This window comes from Phocoena sinus, chromosome 6 (genome assembly GCF_008692025.1).
Source record: "Phocoena sinus isolate mPhoSin1 chromosome 6, mPhoSin1.pri, whole genome shotgun sequence".
Taxonomy (NCBI): domain Eukaryota; kingdom Metazoa; phylum Chordata; class Mammalia; order Artiodactyla; family Phocoenidae; genus Phocoena; species Phocoena sinus.
Window position 1 is genome coordinate 13,686,721 of NC_045768.1, and position 16,962 is coordinate 13,703,682.

The following is a 16,962-nucleotide window of genomic DNA, read 5'->3' on the forward strand; positions in this document are numbered from 1 at the left end:
GACAGGGATTTAGATCAGAGAGCTTGTACAAATTTTACAATCTAGAATTTTATGATTTCGCTCCTCCATATCTCATGTTCATGAGTCAGTGCTTTAACACAAAACTATTTGTTTCAACACTATTGTCTTTAACTTTAGAGAAAGAAGAATTTTTTTATCATCAGGCATCAATTTTCAGCTTGTGTACAAGCTAACAATGTTGCAGTCACAGAAGATGTGCTCACATTTGATTGTTTTTGGAGATCTTCCTGAAATCTTTCCTGCCCTTGTGAAATGGTAACAACTTACTTTGGAATTGTGCGTTTTAAAACATTATTTTTGGGCTTCCCTGGTGGCGCAGTGGTTGAGAGTCTGCCTGCCGATGCAGGGGACACGGGTTCGTGCCCCGGTCCGGGAAGATCCCACATGCCGCGGAGCGGCTGGTCCCGTGAGCCATGGCCGCTGAGCCTGTGCGTCCAGAACCTGTGCTCCGCAACGGGAGAGGCCACAGCAGTGAGAGGCCCGCGTACCACAAAAAAAACAAAAACAAAAACAAAAAAACCCCATTATTTTCTTTTTAAGAATAAACACTGTATGAACTAAAACACACTGAAAGTTGAAAGCCAACAGGGATTCAGTGTCTAAATGTTTATTTATTTGATTTTGTCTCAAAGGTTAACAGCTTTTGCTTTAAGAGTACTTGGACAAGTAAGTAAATATGTAAATCAGGAACAAAATTCAATTTGTAATTCTTTATTGTGGCTGGTTGAGAATTGTCAACTAGAAAATGGATCATTCAAGGAAAATTCCGACTATCAACCAATAAAATTACAGGTAAGGAAACCAAATGCACAGATGAGCAATAGTTTTATTTATAAGTTTGAGTTGTATCCTCATCCTTTTTTATAAGAATGAAAAAGAGAGGGGAGAATATATGCAATCCTGCAAGAAACTTCTCTTGTGTACAAAGAATTTGAAAGGTCTTCTCATCCTGCTCTTCAGACAATTCAGCATAGGTCAGATGAGTGAGATCTTGGACATCTGGTGTAACAGGCATTAGTGGGTCACAGGGTACAAGTGCTAGTGATCTCAGAATGGGTAAAATGTGCTAATTTGTCCACGTACACTTGGTATGAATCTGAACTTGAGCTTCAGAGCCTTCTTACAGGTCAAGACTGCTAGATGTTGTTGTGAAACATGGAAGGGATCCTATTTACACTCTGTTAGAAAGAGTGGGGTCAATTTATTAAAAGTACAACAAAGTGTTGTTTGAAATTGGAATCCACTTACATGCTTGAATTGCAAAATCTCTGCAAGATACTGCTACAACATCTTCTACTCCTAGAATGTATTTTTTAGGATCCAACAGCTTTTATTTATTTATTTATTTTGCCTGCCCCAATCCAATCCCTTTCATATCAGGCACAAGCGGCCTCTTGGCTGACAGGGGTCCCATAATTAGGACCGATTAGGACTCACACAAGAAATGGGGGCAACTGACATCATCTAGGTGCTATTTGAAGAGTAAAATACTACAACAATTTTTTTTAAGATCCCACCCATCCATCCATCTATTCGTATCCATTCAACAACCATTCACTAAGCACCTAAAACATGCAAGGGCCTATTTGGGGCACCATGGGGGAGGAAGAGTAGGAAGGATGGACCAGAGTATCCCTGCCACAAAGGAGCTCGCACACTGGTAGGGAAAGTGGGGTATAAATGCTAATAACTCTAACCAAGATTGAAGTGTGTGTGTTCATTTATTTATTCAATAAGTATGTATTGAATGTGTACAAAGTGCTACATGGTAGGGACATAACAGTGAACAAAACAGGTGTGGTCACTGAGGCCATGGCAGTTACAGTCTAGCAGAGAAGTCAGACATTGAGTAAGTGATTTCAAGTGTGGGATTCATGTTAAGAAAAGGGAAATACAGTTTCTTTGAAAGCAGGAAACTCTAACCTAGATTGGGGGAGTTGAGAAAATGGGTTGACCAAGTCCCTGGGAGCTAGGTAGGAGGGAGGCAGGCAGAGTGTTGCAAGTGGAGCAAACATCATGCCTGTTATCTTGAAGTAGAGAGAGGGTGGTTTATTAAAAGAGCTGGAGCCGAGAAGTCCAGAGGGTGAGTGGCACAAAATAAAGCTGGAGAGAAAAGTAGAAGTTACTTACTGGCAGGTCTTGGAAGCATTGCATAGGAATGTCACTGCCCTAAGAGGAGAAAATGTGGTAGAACAGAGGCAGAATAGTGCTTCTCAGGGGAGGTGGCATTTTAACAGGGTCTAGAAGGAGAGGGTGAACTTGAACGTGGTGAAGAGGTATGAAGTGGAGCTACAGGGTAGAGAGGTGGAGGAGAGAAAAGCAAGTGAAAGCATGTAAGACTCAGAGCTTTGAAAAAAGGCAAGCAGTCCAACTAGAGTGCATGAAGGGAAAGAAGGAGAGTAGGTCCAAAATGAAGATTAGAGCAAGGTCACTTCACTTTAAAGACACCAGTTTGCTCTCCTTTTTAAACATTGCTTATTTTTAGGGTACCTTGCCCATTGAAGCCCGAGAGAAAACTTTATATCTTACAGCTTTTGCTGTGATTGGAATTAGAAAGGCCTTTGATATATGCCCTCTGGAGGTAAGTAAGAGTTTTCTTTCTCCAACACCCATGGTCTTTTTCCATACCATATTCTTGGGGGGAGGGGGGAAGGTAAGAGGGGGGCTTGAAAATAACTTTAACTCCAGAATTTAAGGATTTCAGAATTATGATAGATACTAGAGAACATCTAGTCCAACCCACTCGTTGACAGTTGAGAAAGCTGAGGCCTGTACGAAAGGTGAATTTAATTGTCCCATGTCACAGGCTACTGACTTGTAGAGCTGTGATTAGAACAAATAACCTCTGACTGTGATGAGAAAATGACCCCGTGTCTGCAGTTTCCTACTCTTACCTCTGCTAAATCTTATGCCACGTATGTGACTGTTGTTCTGTAACCCGGAATACAGAATGTTGAGGTACTCTGTATCACAGAACTGTTGAGGATGCCCCATACCACGTTTGCTGCCTTGGGTTGTGCTGTTTCATTTGCTTGGAAGCTGAAGGGAGAAAGGAGAGGATCCGCTTAAGTGAATCAATATAGAAGATTCCAAAGGTTAATAGAATTGAGACCCTGATCTGGGAAGTAAATTAGACATGTCCTTCAAACCAGCAGACAGAACCAAGATGGAAAAACCCAAGAGGATTGATAGGACTCGAACCACAAAACAAAATAATCATTTAGTTTAGTTCAAGAGAATTGTTTTACATATATATCCAGTAAGGCAAAATAATCAACAAGGAGAAGTTAGCAGTGGTGCTGGGAGAGAATGCACCAGGCAAGATGTCAGCAGCGATGCACCATGCCACCTCCTCATCTACTTATCCAAAATAACTACTTTAGTTGTCTCAGGACAAAGTCATAAAGACTATTTTCCAAGGAATCCTTAGGATCAAAAAGTACTTTGACAGCTTGGCTCTTTTTCTGCTACTGATGGCTTTAGTTACTAAAACTCCTTTTGAAAATGTGAATCTGTCTCAGCTATGCTGGGGGGGGAATGGAGAAAGCTGTGTCTATACTTGGTGCTTCTTCTTCCCAGAGGCTAGGTCTGACACGGGAAGCAGAAATTCAGTGGAAAAACCTCTACCGAGGAGGGGAGGATTCAGAAACTAAAACAACTGGATGTGGACGATCTCGTTTTCACTTTCCAGGTTACACTCTGCTCCTTCTCCTGGAAGGATTTGCTTCAGGGAGACACCATCCATTTCCATTAGGTCATTTGTCTTTCCACCCTTCATCTTGCCTGCCCCAGAGTGGTGCCATCTGGGGGCAGTTCCCATCAGTTGATAGGCCGATGCTTGACAAAGAAACTTAGGTATCTTCTGCTCTTGTTTCCAGAAAGTCAGCACAGCTGTAACTAAAGCTGACACCTTCCTGCTTGAAAATACCCTCTCGACCAAGAGTACTTTTACACTGGCCATTGCTGCTTTTGCTCTTTCCCTGGGAGATAAAACACACCCACAGTTTCGTTCAATTGTCTCAGCCCTGAAGAAGGAAGCTTTGGTTAAAGGTATGACTTGTTCCTGACAGGTACTCGGCAAGTGTCTACTAGGCATGTAGCGTCTGCTAATTGGGGAAGGGGTGGTGGCATGCACAGTGGAGTGAGACACCATCCCTGCCCTCGAGAAACAAATCATCACAGTACAATGGAATAAGTGCTGTTATTCATTTACTTAGTCACTCATTCAGCACATTTTTATTCATTCCTTAATTCAACAAAGGAATGAATGTGTATTGAGTGTATTGAGTATTGAGTACCTCCTATGCACCAGGCACTGTTCTAGGCTCTGGGGATAAAGCAACAGACAAAAAAAAAAAAAAAAATTCAGGCCTTCATGAAACTTACATTCTAGTTAGGGAGAGACAAACACGATAAATAGCTAAAACATTTAATATACTGAATAGCTTAGTGATGACTGATGTGAAGAAAAATGAAGCAGGGAAGTGACACAGGGTGAGGGGGTGGGTTGTAATTTTAGATGGGGTTGTCAGGCTTAAGCCTCACTGAGAAGACGGTGTTTGAGTCAAGACGTGAAGGAGGTGAGGAAGCAAGCCAGTGGCTCTCTGGAAGGGTGTTTCCTGGTGGAGAAACAACTTTGCATATTACTGAGGTAGGAGCATGCCTGGTGCTCCAGAAAAGGCCAGGAGGCCAGTATGGCTGGAGAGAAATGAGATGAGGGTAAGAAGTGATGTCAGGGAAGGAAAGCGTGAGGGAGTGCCATGCAGGACCTTGGAGGTCATTACTGGAGCTCTGCAGGACTCCTGTATACAGTTGTGCAATATTCAAAGCGCCCAAGCAAGCAGGTGAATTGAGGCTGAAATCCAGCCTGTGCTCTGCTCCCCCATCCATGCACCCTGGTTTGAGTCAGCTTCTACCCTGAGCAAGGGGTGCCTGAGTCTCATTCACATCAAGGTGCTATGGGGGCCAGTGTGAGCCCCAGGAGAGTGCATATGACCTAGCTTGTATTGTACCAGGTTGGCTACAAAGGTATATATTTCATTTTGAAAAGTAAAGATATTGCTTCCCATGGGTCAAGAGTAAAGAAATAGAGAGGAGCTGTGGTCATTGGCCAATGTGCCTAGACCAGCACCAGCATGGTTGGGCACTTCTGAGCCATCTCCTGCCTAAGGTTTTCTAAAAGTTTAATAAATCTTACATGAGGTTTATCATTATCTACAAAATTTGACTTCTGTCATCATTTAAAAATGACTGACTCTTAACATATACCTCGAAACCACTTGTATAATACTTTTCAAATAACACAAAAGAAATGTCTTGGGTATTGTAAGAAATGAATCATAAAATCATAGAATTTAAGAGCTAGAAGGGAACTTAATAATTCAAATAATGTTTGATCTGGACGTATCTTTCAAAACCACAACTTTCATTCTAAATACATCCTCCACAAGTGAGGGAAAACATTTTGTCCAAAGTCATGCAAATCAGGTAATTCTGATGTGTAAATAGATAACGTCAAAATTTTGAGGGATGGAGTGGGAGGTTGGGATTAGCAGATGCAACCTATTATATATAGAATGGATAAACAGCCAGGTCCTACTGGATAGCACAGGGAACTATAGTCAATTTTATATATGTATATAAAATACATATATATTATATATATAAATATATATACATTCTTTTTTAGATTTTTTCCATTATAGGTTAAAAGAGCCCTGTGTTAAGGGATCTTGTTTGTGTTGGTCACCTTGAGAAAGTTCTTCTTACAAAAGAGTAAAAAATTTCTGGAAACCAGAAGGCCACTACCAGAAGAAACTTCTAGAAACTCGCTAGAATTGTTATGCCAAATTCACACTTTTCATCATATTTACCAGTGTGATTTGTTGATGTTCAGGTAATCCACCAATATATCGTTTTTGGAAAGGTGACCTTCAACAGAAAGACGGCTCTGCACGTTATACCAGCACAGCACACATGGTAGAAACCACGGCCTATGCCTTACTTACCAGCCTGAGCTTGAAAGACATGAATTACGTTAATCTAATCATCAGATGGCTATCAGAAGAGCAGAGATATGGAGGTGGCTTTTATTCGACCCAGGTAATGTTTCTTTCTCAGGGTCCATCCTCCTGGAGATATATTTAGTGCCTCCCACACCACACATTCCACACTCCTTCTGACCTCCATGCTTCTGTCACCAAGGGAGCATACCAAAGATATGAATAAAGGACTAGAATCAAGGACCCTAATGTATATGTGCATTGACACCCTTCTTATACAGAGGAGCAAGTCAGCCTCAGGAGGTTCATTCAGGGAGTTAGTGGCAGAGCCAAAATCAGAACTCACGTCTCCTGACTCTAAGCCCAGTACTTCCTTTATGATTCTTAATTACCATGAAGGGCTAGGAGAGTTAAATCCTATGTAAGAAACAGCAGCTGCCATGCAAAGGTACTGATGTTCCCTTCCACAAAACAAATAAAAAGTGAGAGGAATACTGATTACTAACATGTTTATCTATCTACCTACCAATGTAAACTCATTTAAGTATGTATATTTTACATTATAACTATATGCAGTTGTTTAGTGTACATCTACATTCAAGTTTATCTCAAATGTTAGCAGCTTCCCTGTTCCCTGGATGCTTGGACAATGATGGGGTGTGTGTGTATATGTATATAAAATTTAGAGCTAGAGGGGTCCTTCAGGATGACATTAGTGATCATCTAATCCGAGGAGGCAAATGGTTTCATTGTGGGTACAACTGGAGGCTTAGAGAAGAGAGGACCCCGCTTATTAGCACTGGCTGCATGGACATGGGCAGAGAGGGTAGCCACAAATTTGCTATCTCTGATCTAGCCACATTTCCTAATTTTGTAGATGAAGAAGATGAAGTCCAGAAAAATTAAGTTCATCCATTTATTCCTTCAACAAATACTTGTTGAATAGCTACCATGTGTGTGTACTTACTAAATGTAATGGATGCCAAGAAAAATATACTACTTGCCCCCATGAATCTTATATTGCAGTGGGGGACGCCAATGATAAACTCCACATAAAAATATTACCAATTGAGATGAATGCTCTAAAGGGCAGAGGGGAAGAACATTAAAACAGAATAATGAGAAGGGGGAGCTTCTTTATGGCTTCACTGTGCGGATATTTAAGCTGAGACTTAAGGATGGGAAGGAGATACATTGTCATGCAAGGAGTTGGAGGTATTCTGCAAAGAGTGACTTGCTTGAAGTCACGTGCTCAGGACAGGTAGAGAACCTGGATGTGAGGCCACACTGCCTTTCTGTCCCTGCTAACAGCAGCATCCTTATTGGGGGAGGGGGACGATCTTCCTTCCACCTCCACATGGGGACCCTTAACCAGTCTCGCTCAGTCAGCTGGAGTTTCATCTCCAGGCAATGCTGACTCACCTTCTCATAAGAAAGGGTATTTGTAAACAGAGAGTACATAAATAAGTAAACCTATTTTTGTGCCTTGCTGATTGTTGATAGGATACAATTAATGCCATCGAGGGCCTGACAGAGTATTCACTCCTGGTTGAAAAACTCCGCTTGAATATGGATATCAAAGTTTCTTACAAGCATAAAGGTGACCTCTACTATTATAAGATGACAGAGAAGAATTTCCTTGGGAGGCCAGTAGAGGTAAATAAAGGATTTTTTTATAGTATTTTATAATCGGATGGGACCTTTGAAATCATCTGTTACAGATGCTAATACGTATTTTTCTAATTACCACATTTTAGATTATTTTAAGGTATATTTAAACATACAAGTAACTGGAAATAGTTCTTACTGTCCACAGCTTACAAATCCATGTTTGTGCAAAGTAAATACGCATGAGAAATAATACTGAACGCAAAAATCTTTCCAGGTGCCTTTCAATGATGACCTTGTTGTCCTAAGTACTGGACAAAACAATGGCTTGGCTACAGTACATGTGAGTATTTCATGGAGAGCCGACTCAGTTGGGGTTATGTGTGACTTAATTGGGGTTATATGTCAGCTTGTACTAAGTAACATAAAAGAAAGTTAGGGACTTTGCCACAAAGTTACAGAAATCTGGGCTTGGGTAACCATGACTGAGGTAAGAGTCATTTATCATTCTTTCTAGCTATCTTGGTAGCTGTCCCCACAATTTCTTTTTGAAAATGGTTTTATTAATCTTTATATGTATGTAGTCTGTGTATTTGTGGAAATTATATATATATATATATATATAATTATATAGAGAGATAAATAATTTTTATGTCTATATATGTATATATACATGTGACTTGTATGTATACACTCATACGTGTATATACATGGATGTGGTGGTTAGTAACATAGTCTCACCTCACTTGTCCAGCATCATTGGGGATTGATGGATATGTAAGGGCTTAAGTTTCTTCTATTTTTAACCATAGATTGCATGGACACATATAAACAGCTTAGAAAAACGTGTAACTGCCAAATGCCTCAAATAAAATAAACTATGTATTCGGAGCATAAGTTAACATTCTGTTGATTATTTAATTGTGTGCTCATCTTTAATACATTTATTCCTTCAAAGACTGCTTCTAAGATTGCGTGAGGGTGGGGAGATGGATGGTCCACTTTTCTGTCACTTCTGGTCACTCTCACTATACCTACTTCTGGCAGCACCCCTGCCCTTCCACGCATACCTATAATTTGTTGTTACCACAGTGGTTTGTGGGCTGAAGAAAACCATACTTCATGACCTTGTGGTGTTCTCTGTAAAATTAGTGTACAGGCACAAGGATGAAAGTCTTAAAAACTTTCCTGTAGAGTGAGGTGCTCAGATTTGACTGCGTGGGATTAGGACCAAGGTTCTGACTGGACAGAGATCGTTTTTTGCTTACCTTGGGCTTCTCAGCTATGTTTCAAATTGTGGAGTTTGCTGAAAGTCCAGTTGCTGGGAAAATGGTCTTTAATGTACACCATTTGCACTGGGTGGTGAAAATACTTTAAGCATCTCATTTCTAGCTGCAGTACTGCCATAATACCTTTTCCACTCCCCATTTTAAACAGAATACTCTTGTTTACTTGTCCCAATATAGGTAAAAACTGTGTTTCACAAAACCAGTACCTCTGAGGAAATTTGCAGCTTCCATTTGAAAATTGAAGCTCAGGAAGTTGAAGGTAAAACATCATGATTTACACTATAATTTTGGTTAAGCATAAAGGATGCCAAAGAGCTTCCCTGATTAGGAAAAACATGCTAAATCAAAAAAACAATTTTCTTATTCAAATTCTTTAACAGGTTGACATCTGAGTAAACATAACTGCCATTTATTATAATACAGGTAACTAATAATAGTTGGAAATTGATATTAAATAACAATATCTAAGCTAAATGTATCCGCTATTGATCCAGAAATTGTTTTGACTGAAAATTACTTTAAGAATGTAAGTAGCATAAAAAAAAATGTAACTAGCTGTAAAGCCACAGAAGGGTCTAATTTCAGAAATTTGCATTTCTGTTACTTTTGTGTCAGTGTTCCATTCCTGGGCCCTGAATTTCTCTCATCACTCTGTTGGGTTTCCATCCCTTACCCTTTCTGTATCCCAAGGAGTTTGGCAAATGCACATTTCTGTGCCTCCACCTTCAACTTGATCTCTCCAGGACTTATGATCCTTTCTTAATGTGCCTTTTTTTTTTAACCTGTGGCCCTCTCATCCCTCTTCTGATGGGTTGGTTCTCCCCTCCCAGTCCAGAAGCAAGGCCACTTGCACACCCCAGTTCTCCTTTACCCTCTGCCCTGATAGCTTCTGTTTGTGGCTCTGAAGCCTGTTCCTGCAGGAAATTTCCAACTACCAGCAAATCCAGGCGTCGGCTCTTCCTCCCTGCTACCTCCCCCAGACACGTGACCAACACATATTTACCTTAAATGACTCCTTCCTTAAATTATAAGTTCTTGGAGAGCAGAGAACTGTTCTAATGATTTCAAGACTTCCTGGGATTGTCAGTGGCCACGAATCTCCATTAAAATCATCAAAAGTGACAACTTTCAAATCACAAATCATTTTTAAGTGTGTTTAGAGACGTGCTCATTAATAATTCTGTTCTGACATGTTGCAAAACAGCTAAAAACGGTTTACTCTTATTTTTGTTTGTTTGTTTGCTTGTTTGTTTGCTGTGTGTGCCAGCCCGCAGCTACAGCAACTCGGAATACAAGCGCATAGTGGCATGTGCCAGGTGAGCCTGTTTCCAACAAGGGGAGAGTAGACTTCAGGGTCTCACTTCTGCCAGAGTATTATTTCTTCAAATATTTTTGAATTATAAGAATGTCCAGAAGATGCAAAATTGTTCACTTTTTTAATGTGGAGCATAGCAGGTCTTTTTTTTTTCTCGCATCTTTATTGGAGTATAAATTCTTTACAATGTTGTATTAGTTTCTGCTGTACAACAAAGTGAATCAGCTATATGTATACATATATCCCCATATCCCCTCCTTCTTGAGCCTCCCTCCCACCCTCCCTATCCCATCCCTCTAGGTCGTCACAAAGCATCAAGTTGATCTCCCTGTGCTATGCAGCAGCTTCCCACTAGCCATCCATTTCATATTTGGTAGTGTATACATGTCAGTGCTACTCTCTCACTTCATCCCAGCTTCCTCTTCCCCGCCCTCCCTTCCCGTGCCCTCAAGTCTGTTCTCTACATCTGCGTCTTTATTCCTGCCCTGCCACTAGGTTTATTTGTACTGCTTTTTAAAATTCCATATATATATGTGTTAGCATACAGTATTTGTTTTTCTCTTTCTGGCTTACCTCACTCTGTATGACAGATTCTAGGTCCATCCACCTCACTACAAATAACTCAATTTTGTTCCTTTTTATGGCTGAGTGATATTCCATTGTATATATGTGTCACATCTTCTTTATCCATTCATTTGTTTTTGTTTGTTTTGGTTTTTATGAATTTTATTTTATTTATTTTTTTACATAGCAGGTTCTGATTAGTTATCCATTTTATACATATTAGTATATATATGTCAATCCCAATCTCCCAATTCATCCCACCACCACCACCACCACCCCCGCTCCGCCACTTCCCCCCCCTGGTGTCCATACGTTTGTTCTCTACATCTATGTCCCTATTTCTGCCCTGCAAACCGGTTCATCTGTACCACTTTTCTAGGTTCCACATATATGTGTTAATATATGATATTTGTTTTTCTCTTTCTGACTTACTTCACTCGTATGACAATCTCTAGATTCATCCACGTCTCTATAAATGACCCAATTTTGTTCCTTTTTGTAGCTAATATTCCATTGTATATATGTACCACATCTTCTTTATCCATTCATCTGTCGATGGGCATTTAGGTTGCTTCCATGTCATGACTATTGTAACTAGTGTTGCAGTGAACAATGTGGTACATGTATCTTTTGGAATTATGGTTTTCTCAGGATATTTGCCCAGTAGTGGGATTGCTGGGTCATATGGTAGTTCTAGTTTTAGTTTTTTAAGGAACCTCCATACTGTTTTCCATAGTGGCTGTATCAATTTATTCCATTAAATAGCTACTTACTGTACAGAACAGCTTTGTTTTGCTCATATATAGTTTTCTCTCCCATTTTTGGTCTTTTTCTAATTCAAACACTAAAATATTAATTTGTCTTCCAGAAAGGTAAAGATAAGATATGTAAGTATTAGGAAAAGAAAGAGCAAAAGATTCTCTCAGAAGCAGCTTCCACACTTTTACTTAGAAAAATCATGTTCACCCAGTAAAATCCCTGGCCGTTATCAGCCAGCCGGTGGTTCTCAAGTCAGGTTGCACATTGAATTCAGCTGGAGAGAGTTTAGAACTATGCAAAACTCCATCCAGGTCACCCCTGGAGGTTCTTCTAACGGTAGCCAGGGCTAAGAGCCATGGATGCTGAGCCCTTAGCAAACTAACTCCAAGGCCTGAATTGGCCACTATCTTCGTTTCCTATTGCTGCTAGTAACAATTTACCATAACTGTAATGACTTAAAACAACCCAAATGTATTATCTTATAATTCTGGGGGTCAGACGTCCTAAAATCAAGGCATTATTGGGGCCACGTTCCTTCTGGAGGCTCTAGGGGAGAATCCACGTCCTAGCCTTTTCCAGATTCCGGAGGCACCTGCTTTCCTTGGCTTGTTGCCCCTTCCTCCGTCTTCAAAGCCAGCAACACAGCATCTTCCAGTATCTCTCTCTGACTCAGACCCTTGCTTCCATCACCGTAACCTCCTTCTCTGACTCTCCTGTTTATTTCCCTTATAAAGACCCCTGTGATCACATTGGACCCACGCAGATAATCAATCAGGAGAATCGCCCTGGCTCAAGATCCTTAACCTAATCACACCTACAAGTCTCTTTTGCTATGTAAGGTAACAAATTCACAGCTTCAGGGGATTAAGAGGCGGACATCTTTGGAAGCCATTATTCTGCTTACCAAACCACCATCCTAAAACGTTTATGAAAATATAGGTTTTTGAAAATATGTATATATACTTTAGTGATCACACAGAGTGAATCAGTTAATGGCAGACCCAGGACTAGAACACAGGCTTCTTCCTTCTTTCCACCACCCCTTAGTACTTCCTGTTCTGTTCTGTTTCCTTAATTCTTCCTATTCTCAACAACTGGCTGGTATTTTGCTGTTTTTACTTATAATCACACATGATGCAAAGCACTGAGTATGGGTAAACTAGAAATTCCATAGAGTTGTGTCATAGGTTGGAGCTGAAAAGGATTTTAGGGATGATATAGTAATCCTCTTATTTTAGAAGTAAAGAAACTGAGACCCCAAGAGGTGAAGTAACTGGCCAAATTCTCACAGAGTTAGAGGCGGAGCTAGGGCCTCAAAGCCCAGACCCTGATGCCCAGTCCAGTTTCTAAACCACATCCTTCAGTTAGTGTAATCTGAGACCACTGACCTTGAGGAATAGCACAGAATTTCTCACCACCTCCTTCCCAGCATTTTGCAGCCCTGTCTGTGGTCCCTAGCTCAGTCACTCTCTTCTCAGGATTCCTTCATCAGCTAGCCCACTCGAAGTCCCTCCTTCCTTCCTTGGCCAGTCTCTGCCATCTGTTCCCCCTCACACACCCTTCCTCATTCCCTAAGGTCCTGTTAAGGTCACCCTTTCCCAGGCAGCTTGCTTCCTGCCATTCCCACTCTTGGGTACCTCTCTTCTAGAGGACAGGGTGTGATCACTGTTTAAACCCATAGCACTTGTCACAGGGAGGTATGAGCAAACTTGTTCTGGGCAAAGCTAGAATCAATGTGTGGGACCTACAGGGAGGTACACTGAGTGGGCACAAGGACTCTATGATAGTGGAGCTGGACACCTGTGGGGTAGCCTCTGCCATGAAACACTCACATGACCTTCAGCAAATCAGCTTACTTCTCTGGGCCTCTTCTGTAAACTAAGGATATTGGACTATCTGATCCCAAATTGCTTTACGGTAGTTCCACAACTCTGCTATACATTAAAAGGCTCTCATCAAAAACTTGTTCATTTGAATTCATTGACAGGAGGCCTAGTTCCAGATTGTTAATATATAAAAGATAGCAACAGAGATGTAATACTGCATATTCTACCCTTTGGTTTTTATAAACCGGGGACAAAATGTTCAAAAAACCAGGTGGAACATGCTTTTGGCTCTGTGATGCTGAAGCTGGGTTGGATAAATTCCAAATGTAACTGTGCAGTACTTATTCATGTGAGAAATTCTTTGCCTTCAAATATACACTCTCCTGATTTAAAAAATGCCAGCACACAATTTCTATGTTCAGAGGGTCTCTTTCGTGTATTTAGCTTTTTACAACTTCTCTGTTGTATTCATAAGAAAAGAAAAAAGGATTTCATTTCTCTCCTTCTCCTGGAACAAAATGCCTTTGGGAAAGATTGCTGTCCTTGGCAGCATGCAAAGGGCTTCTTGAAAGGAAGGTTTCTGTTCCACGGTTGAAACAGTCACCATGGCAACCAGTCATCAAGGCTCCAGCAACTTTTCATAGACACTCTTCACTCAGGAGGCCCTTTTCCATCATGTTGACAGAGTATTTGCATCTGTGAGCCAGAGCTCTCTGCTTCTGGTGACACTCACCCATCCAATTAGGGAGATGCTAGATGTCACATTTCAGTTCCAAGTTGCCTTATATTTTGTTCTAAATTGTTAATTTGGTGAAAAACGGGGCTAAATTTTTATAAGCCGGAAATTTTATAATATTGAAATTTTTATGGTAAATATGACATCTAAAACTTCTAGTAGAGTCTGCTTTATATATGTTCAATAAGATATGATTGGGGAAAAGAGGTCCCTTGCCACCTCACTAATTCAAATAATACCTCCCATTGCACTCATATTTATTCCTTTGGGTGAGATCAGTTCATTTTCCCCTTTATGAAGCTGTCTCACCAGGCTCTTCCTTTAATCCCAACTGCTCTCCCAAGCTCCACTCTCAAATGTCCGGCTGCCTCTCCCCACATCATAAGGTGAGGCTGGAACCTAAAACTCAACCTTTGCAGAACCACACTCCCATCCAGTCCCTACGCCACCAACCTGCTCCTCCTTTAAGTATTCTAACTTTGCTTAATCATAGAAACAGGCCTCTCTGCCTCTCAAGATGAAGCCTTGGAATTATAAAGATAAATTTAAAACGCGAGTTTATACTTCTTCACAGTTAATTTTACAAAAAAGAAAATGAGCTCTAGAAAGGGAAAATAATTTGGGGAAAACCCTCAGCAGAACTGGGATAAAACCCAAATTTACTGATTTGGGAATTTACTGGGAATTTCAGTATTGGAAATGGGAATTTCAGTAAATGGGAATTTCAGTATTCTTTTCTCTCATACCAGAAAAACAAAAACAAAATAAACCAAATCTCCCATTTTACCCCCTTTGCCTTTCTCCTCAACTTCCCCACAAGCACAATTCCTAGATGAAGGATAGCCCTTGAAACATTTTTTTAAATAAAATATCTATTATGAATATTTTAGAAAATAGAGAAAAGCATGGAAAAGAGATAATCACTTATAATCTCATCATCCAGAGAAAGTAGCTTCTAACATGTTAGTGTGTTTCCTTCCAGTCTTTTCCTGAACATGCTTATTGAGTTTCTTTCCAATATACAATTAATTTTCTTATTTGAATATTCTCCGTTAGAAAAAGAACTAGGATGAGAATCAAGAGACTCATGCAGCTCTGAGGTGAGATAGTCATGTGAGCTTGAACAAGTACCTTATCTCATCCTCGGTTTCCTCAACTAGCTAATTAGGAGCTTGGACTGAATGGCTTTTATGACCTCTTCCAACCCCAGAATGGAGGTCCATTGAGATAACCGGTCAAGTGAGTAAAGAGTTGGAATAGATGACTCAGAAATCTCTTGCATCTCTAAAATTCAGAGATTGCAACACATATATTGTAAAGAAGCAAAAAACTGGAGACTCACATTAGAAAGTTAAAGCCTACCAAGGAACAGGGGCTTTTCTTAAAGAATCTTATTTATTTATTTGTTTCATTTCCTAATCTCTAATTTATTTTAGCTACAAGCTCAGCAGTGAAGAATCATCATCTGGGTCCTCCCATGCAGTGATGGATATCTCTTTGCCTACTGGAGTCAATGCAAACCCAGAAGACTTAAAAGCTGTAAATGTTTTCTTTTAAATGTTGTTATGGATACCTGCTTTTATTTATTGCATTATTTTACAAACAAAGCTATTTCCATTCCTTCTAATAGTCACTTTCATAGAATCAGCCAGAATATTCTTTTCAAACCAACAATCTACCTAAGTTTTTATTTTTCAAAGTGAAATAGGGACATATACTTGCATGGTCTGAAAAATGTGAGTGCATACGATGACGTGTTCAGACTTTTTCAAGAGGAGGAGCTGCTCTTCAATGTCTTTAAATAGTGAATTACATCCCCATGACCTAACATTCCATCAGTGGGTGAATGCATTTAAACAAAAAGTCCATGAAATTAAATTTGAGCTTTCCTCTTTGTTCCCTTAGCTTGTGGAAAGGGTGGATCAACTATTAACTGATTATGAAATCAAAGATGGACATGTTATTCTGCAACTGAATTCGGTAAGTTCCACCTCTCACCATTCTTCATTTATTATTACTATTCAAAATTTGCAGCCTAAAATATTATGAGTCTCTCTTCTCCCATAATTTTCTTAAACCTTGAATTCGTCAAACAGATTCCTTCCAATGAGTTCCTTTGTGTTCGATTCCGGATAGTTGAACTTTTTCAAGTTGGGTTTCTGAGTCCTACTACTTTCACAGTGTATGAGTACCACAGACCAGGTAATCAACTCTACTCTAAAGTTTCTTCGGAGGACTGCTTTGTATTTATTATGTAGAAATGCACTAGAGGCCTGCAGATTTTATGTATCGCCTCTTCCAGGGCTCATTCCTCACAAACATTCCCAACTTGGACAAACAACTTCTGTGTGACATTGAACAAATCATCTCACCTCTCTGGTCCTCAGTTTCTTCATGTTTAGAATAACCGGATTAGACTGCTCCCAACTTAAATTCTTTGCCTCAAGTTTATCTTTGGTGTTCAGTTTTACTATTCATTGCATCTCTCCTTTTTAGAGATGCCCACTCGCCCAGCTATTTCTTTAATCCTCCCAGAATCAACTTCTCCTCCACCTATAATCTCATCACATTTTGCAGAGAGCTCTATTATAGCAGTTGCCACATTGCATTATTATTATTAATTATTATTATTATTATTGGTTTCTCCACAACCCCAGACAGAATGTTTTCATCCTTGTGCCCCTAATCTCTAGCACAGTGTCAGGTACATAATGTGTATTGATAAATGTCAAATGAATGACCCCCACGTTTGATCATTCAGCCACTTCTGAGAATATTAAGTGATTGGAGAGCACTTTGGTTCACAAGACAGAAGACTTCAATTTGGACAGTTCTACTTGTT

General features: G+C 40.1%; 1 protein-coding gene across 1 annotated transcript in view; it reads left to right on the forward strand.

Annotated features, from left to right (window-relative positions):
* The window catches only part of C5 (complement C5), a 78,479-nt gene that overhangs the window by 51,065 nt on the left and 10,452 nt on the right, over positions 1-16,962 (forward strand). Inside the window, exons 26-36 of the mRNA XM_032633805.1 lie at positions 654-813; positions 2,507-2,602; positions 3,900-4,071; positions 5,918-6,123; positions 7,527-7,679; positions 7,909-7,974; positions 9,098-9,179; positions 10,188-10,236; positions 15,557-15,659; positions 16,026-16,100; positions 16,217-16,322. Coding sequence (XP_032489696.1) covers positions 654-813; positions 2,507-2,602; positions 3,900-4,071; positions 5,918-6,123; positions 7,527-7,679; positions 7,909-7,974; positions 9,098-9,179; positions 10,188-10,236; positions 15,557-15,659; positions 16,026-16,100; positions 16,217-16,322 — 1,268 coding nt within the window. The remainder of the gene's footprint in view (positions 1-653; positions 814-2,506; positions 2,603-3,899; positions 4,072-5,917; positions 6,124-7,526; positions 7,680-7,908; positions 7,975-9,097; positions 9,180-10,187; positions 10,237-15,556; positions 15,660-16,025; positions 16,101-16,216; positions 16,323-16,962) is intronic.